The 6,182-nt window shown below is 52.8% G+C and overlaps 1 protein-coding gene across 1 annotated transcript in view; it reads right to left on the bottom strand.

Annotated features, from left to right (window-relative positions):
* Window positions 1-6: 6 nt before the first annotated feature.
* LOC109319006 (acid-sensing ion channel 2-like) overlaps window positions 7-6,182 on the bottom strand; it is a gene marked incomplete at its 5' end in the record, with an annotated part of 433,500 nt that continues 427,324 nt past the window's right edge. The window contains one exon of the mRNA XM_019548525.1: window positions 7-215. Coding sequence (XP_019404070.1) covers window positions 114-215 — 102 coding nt within the window. The remainder of the gene's footprint in view (window positions 216-6,182) is intronic.

The following is a 6,182-nucleotide window of genomic DNA, read 5'->3' as shown; positions in this document are numbered from 1 at the left end:
TATATGCATAGCAATTTTCTTTTCCCCCCAGTTGCAAACCTGAGCTTGATCCCTGCTTTCCTGTGCAGATTCCTTCTGTTAGGTCTTCGCACCACAGAGCTGTCAGGAAAGTGTCAGCAAGCTATTTCTTCCAGCGTTCCCAGGGTGGCCTGCAGGGGCACGTTCACAGTGTGGCTGATGGTTTCAGAATGATTTGGCATGGGGTCACAAGTGCTCTGAGGAAGGACAGCAAGGAGGTTACTGTACTGGGCAACTGTTCCTGAGTTGCTCGTGGCATTTAATACCCCCAGCTGTCAAGTGATTTCCCCTAAAAACACGGGGGTGGGGGGCACAGCAACTTAGAGGATGAAGCTTGCAGAGCTCATGGCTGGATTTAAAATCTACTGCAGCTCAGCTTGTCCCATCTATCTCATACTTATCTGAGCACTTGGTTTTACCATAACTGCAAAAAGTCTTCAATGACTGGTAATATCAACTTGCCCCTTTACACCTTAGGGCGACCATGCCCCATTCAGCAGGACTATCCTTCCCCTATCCAGCAGCAGGGCAGATGTTTCACTTGGGTGTGCTTGGGCTGTCCTCACACACATAGACCCCTCTTTGTATCAGCTTGAGGCCAGAGGGTAACAAATATGCATCCCTCTTTTCCCATCTTCTGTTCAAAATGGAAGTGCTCCTGCAAGCTGTACCCCATCCCAAGGAGTGCTTTTCTGCAGCTGCCACCTACAGAGCCAAGCCCAGTTTAGCAAAGTCATGTTTGAACAACATCCCTGTTGTCTGACACATGCAACCAACTCAGGGTTGGGTAAAGCTGGCTAGCCAGCCCATAACTGCCTGGGCTGGGATGTCTACATCTGCACAACTTACATCTCTGTATATTTTTGTTTCCCCCTGTTTTGATACAAAATTCAGTAAAGTGAGTGAAGTTTAGCTTAGGCAACAAGGATGATTGGTGGTATGGAGAGGCTTCCATATGAGAAAAGACTAAAGAAGCTAGGCCTATTTAGTTTAGAAAAGAGATACTTATGCGGTGGACATAATGGTTTACAAAATACTAAATGGTGAGGAAAAAGTAAATACTTACTTTCTCTTGCAATACACATGCACCCAGGCCTCCTCATACACTCCACCCCCACCATACCCACACACACACCCAATACTGTCCCACAAACGCACACCCCCCAACCACACACCCCACCATACACATCCCACACACACCCATACACCCTGACGCCCAGCATACCCACCCCCACAGCCCCCCATACCCCAACAAACCCCACACCTGAAGCACACATCTCACACCCACACACATCCACACATATCCCTTCACGCATACACTTAAATCCCCACCCACACCCACATCCAACAGTCCCACACCCCCCCACATCCCAGCCACACATCCCACACCCTCGCACACCCCATTCACAACATACCCATACATGCCCAGCAGTCCTACACTGCCATGCACACTCCACACCCACACATACACCCCACACCCCTCCTACACCCACAAACCACACCACACCATACCCACACCCCACACCCCCCCAACCACATACTATCCCAATCTCACACATCCCCCTACCCCTCCACATATAATATACAAGCAATCCCCCAAAGGAGTACTTCCTGGATAAAGGAAGAGACTTCCAGTGGCAAAGCTCAGGGGTTAGGGGGCAGGACTTCTGATCACAAGATCACAACCAGGAGGCTGGACACCTGTCAAGGGGCTGGGCTATCCCTGTGGCCCTTGATGCCTAACCCAAACTCATTAAGTGACCCTCCATCCAAAATAATTGCCCGCATTTGCTATAGCACCTTTGTTACTGCACCATCATTTAGTCCTTCCTTTTGGAAGGACTAAATGATGGCAGAGTTACAGTCCATAGTGCACCATGAGTGAGTACACTGCATGGTTATTTTTAGCTGCTAGGTCATTGTAGCAGTGTGCTATAATGAGGACGCATGTTGCTACAGTGTCATGTGTAGATGTGGCCAGTGTGTAATTAAAGTGGGGGACTCATTGCCACCAGATGTTGTGGAAGCTTGACAGTTTAGCCAAATTCAAAATGAACTGGAGAAATCCCTGGAGGGAAGGGGGTATCAATATCTATTGGGCAGGACAGTTAGGATACAGCCTCTGAAATAGAACTTCCTAGACCTAAAGCACTGGAGGCTGCAAGTGGAAGAGGAATGGTGGAAAAAACCCTGGTAATACCCTGCTCACTCTCCCTTTCACCATCTGCTCTCTGTGTTACACAGGCCTATTTGATGTGCCATAGAAGGGTATTAGGACTAGGCCCATCACCAGGAACTATAAGGCTCCCTTCGGAAGGGAGGCCACTGGGGACATATCAGCTAAATATGTGGGTCAACAAATAAGAAAACAGGAACAGGAGTGAGGTCATAGGTTAAGAGCTAGGGCACTGGAAGGGGACACAGAACAGAACACACCAGCCAGCACCCCTTGCCCTCTGAAGGAGTCGAGGGATCCTGTGGATGCAGACCAGTGAAACTCTGCCTGGATACATGAGCCAAGAAGTACCAGGAAAGCAGCACCACACTTGTCCAGGCTCTTCCCAGCTGGAGTCTCTTTCCTGGTCTTATAAATGCTGAGCTTAGCCAAAGCCAGGAGGAGGTTAACCAGGAGGTCCCAGTACTTGGTGGGGCAGTGGATAGGAAGTCCATAAAAGAAAAGGTGTGGGGAGAAGTGTAGCCAGAACCTGAGCAAGAGAGTCTGAAGGAGGCAGAAGAGGGGTTGCAGCCTTGCACACTTGGATAGGTGTGCACCAGGGTCTCCCTCTGAGGGGAGAAGGGGCAGGTGTCATGGGTGTCTGTAAATCATGCCAAATACACCCATGGAGATGGCTCCATTGAGGAGCTACCTGCTGAGGACCCCAGCAGCTTGTAGGATCAAACTGGAATACAGGCTACTCTAGCAGGGACCTTTGCCCCCACTCTCGCCTAGGGTGTCTGGCCATTTGTTGTTGAGGAGGGATGTGAGGACGGGATGATGGGTTGTGCAGAGCATGAGCACGTAGAGCTGGTGGTGGTGGGCTGTTTGGAAGTGGAATGGTTTGGTGTCCCCCAGCCTGCTGCGGTGGTGGGGCAGGGAGCACCATAGGGCCTGCTGAGGCAGCAGCCCCATGATGAGATCCAGAGGACTAGGGGACACTGGGGGTTGGGGACTGCATTGATTTATGACCTGGTCAATGTAGGTGAGGGAGTGGGTGGCAGGGCAACCTTTTTCTCCTGGAGTATGCAGCAGGGAGCATGCAACCAGGGCAGGTCCATGCACCGACCCAGTGCAGAGGAATCAGCCCAGCCCTGCCTAGCATAGTCCAGGAGGTCTCTGACATGAGTGAAGTGGGCCAGGACCATCCTCCAGCACACCCAGGGCACTTCTGTTGCTGGCATCACCAGCTGTGTGTTTTTTAGCAGGGGCTTGGTGAGAAGGTCAGTGCCTTGGGCGACTGTCCTTTGGCACCTGGAGCTGGAGAGCAGTCTCCAGGCCCTGAGGAGGTCCTGCTCAAACTTTGAGATCTCCTTCAGGTCCTGCTTGGGGAGACCCTACAGATAGAAGAGGTGCTGGTCATATCAGAACTTTTGGAGGTGGTGGTGGAAGGCACAGCCAACCAGGCACCACACTGCCTGGTTACCAACACCATAAAGGAGACTCTGAAAGTCTGAAGGCAGAAGGTGTGGACCTGGCTGCAAAAGCAGAGCAGGCCCTGCTTGCCCTTCTGCAAGAGGAGGCTCAGGACACCTGCAGAGACCCAGTGCCATCCTGGCCAGAAGAACCCTAGTGCCTGTCTCTGGAGACTGGCCAGGAGCTCCGGGGGCATGGCCAGGGTGTTGAAACAGTTTCAGAGCATGGACAGGACCAACTAGTTGATGACCAGTGCCCTCCTACAAAGGAAGAGACACTGCAGCAGGCCCATCTATTACTGCAGCTGTTCAGATACCCTGGCTTCCAGCTGGTGCCAGTTCTCCAGCAGAGAGGGATGACTGGGGGACAAGTAGAGCCCCAGATAGAGCAGTGAGCACATGCTTCATTGGATGTGCTGGAGCGCAGGTGGAAGCGAGCTCACCTGCCACCCGTCACCCCTGCAGCCTGATCCATCAGCATCCAGTTGAGCTTGAGCATACACTCCACAGAGGTGTTCAACACTTGGAGAAACTGCATGAAGCATGCCTGTGAAGTACCCATGATCCAGCCTATCAAACACTTTCTCCTGGTCAAGGGACAAGAGGGCAAATGACAGGCCATCCCTGCGACTGAGCTTTCAGAGGTCCCAGACCAGGTACTGGTTATTGAAGATGGAACACTTTGGAACCGTGTATATTTGGTCAGGGGGAATCATATCCAACTGCACAGACCTTAGGCACAGCAAGATGGCTCCATGGTCAGCCCACTGATGACCAGCACTTTGTTAGCAGGCACCAGATGGAGGGCATCCAAGAGCTTGGTGAGGGTGAGAGGAGCCTCCAGAGAGTCTCAGTCACCCACACTGACCTGCAGAAGTGCCTCCCACAGGACCTGGCAGGTGTCAGCAATTGTTGTAACTGGGGAAAAGAGCTCTGCATAGAAAGCCCTTGCCCTTTCTTGCATCTCGCCTAGGTCCATAAGCAGGGTGCCATTGCCTGCCAGGAGGCAGGTGATGTATTTCTTAGTACCCCTCCTCTTCTCTAGAGCATAGAAGAAGTGGGTGCCCCATCTCCCAAAGAAGCTGTACGCGCGAGCAGACAGATGTGCCTTGGGTGCAGCTGTTGTCCAGAGCGCAAAGCTCTTCCTGCCTCTCCTGATGCTCTCTGCAGAGGAATGGGTTGTCTGGATCAGCAGACAGGCACCTCTCGAGCTCCAACACCTCCTTCTCGAGCCATTCTCTAGCCACCTCCCACTGTCGTGTGTTCCCCAGGGTGGAGCAGCAACAGTACTACCTGATACGTGCCTTCCCCACATCCCGCCATATGCAGGCCAAGAGAAAGGCTGGCTGCTGTTTGTGCCAGTCCAGCCAGAACTCCCAGAAGGTGGCCAAAAAGCCCATGCCCTCCAGCAGGCTGTTGTTCTAGTGCCAGTACGCCAGCCCCAAACACTTGGGTTGCAGCATGACCCAAACATACACTAGGTGGTGGTCACTCAAGGGGGGGTGGTCGAGTGCTGGAGGCATGGACCTGGGTGGTGTTCATTATGGGCATGTAGATTTGGTTCAACAGGGAGGTCCATGCTCATTCTTCCTTCACCTTGACAAAGGTCAAGGTGGAGGCATCATCAGGGTGGTGGGCATGCCAGACCTCAACCAAGGAGTGGTCCATGATGATCTTCCTGAGAAGGCCCGTGGTGGCCTGGCTCTACTCCCTGCCACTATGGTCTTGCACCCTGAGCGTGACATTGAAGTCCCTGCTAAGGACCACGCACTCATGAGGTCTCAAGGTCCTGGAGTAGGTGGCTACCTGCCAGCAAAAACGGACCATCTCTAAGTCATGCACAGGGGCATAGAGGTTGACCAAGTTGAGGATAAGCCCCTGCACCTGGACCTAGAGATGCAGCAGGCGGCTTGGCACTACCTCAGTGGCGAGAAAGACCTCTGGCTGCAGGCTTGGAGGGAAAAGAGTGGCCACCCCATAGGACATGTCCTTGAGGTGGCTGAAGTAGATCCTGTCTCTGACTCCACTCGCCAGTTGGCTTCGGCAGCCAGTGTCATGTGGGTTTCCTGCAGGAGTCCCCCCACTCCCACAGGAAGGAGAGCACCTGGCACCTGCAGAGACCTGTCCTGCAGCCATGCAGGTTGAGAGTTACCATAGTGAAAGACCTCATTGGTTGAAGGGGTTGTTAGGCTGGATGGGGCTTTTGTGGGAGGCAACACGAGCTGTGGGGCCCAAAGCAATCTTGCCACCCTCCCAAAGATGTAGAGGGCATTATAGAAGCTTTGGGCCCAATGGTAATTTTTTTTTTGTCATGGCTCTCCTTGTGCTCCTTGCCTTCTGCCACCAGAGCCCTCACCAAATTGAGGACTTGGTGGAAATCCCCCCACAGCATTCCAGGGTGAGCTGCACCTTCTTCCCCGAGTGGCGCATGCTCTCACGGAATTGGAGCAGCTCCTGCTTGGGTACTCATAGATTTCATAGATTTCATAGACATTAGGGCTGGAAGGGACCTCGGGAGATCATCGAGTCCAGCC

This window comes from Crocodylus porosus, unplaced genomic scaffold, assembly GCF_001723895.1.
Source record: "Crocodylus porosus isolate Cpor-Errol unplaced genomic scaffold, CroPor_comp1, whole genome shotgun sequence".
In the NCBI taxonomy this organism is placed as follows: Eukaryota; Metazoa; Chordata; order Crocodylia; family Crocodylidae; genus Crocodylus; species Crocodylus porosus.
This window is presented reverse-complemented; position numbering and strand designations above follow the sequence as displayed.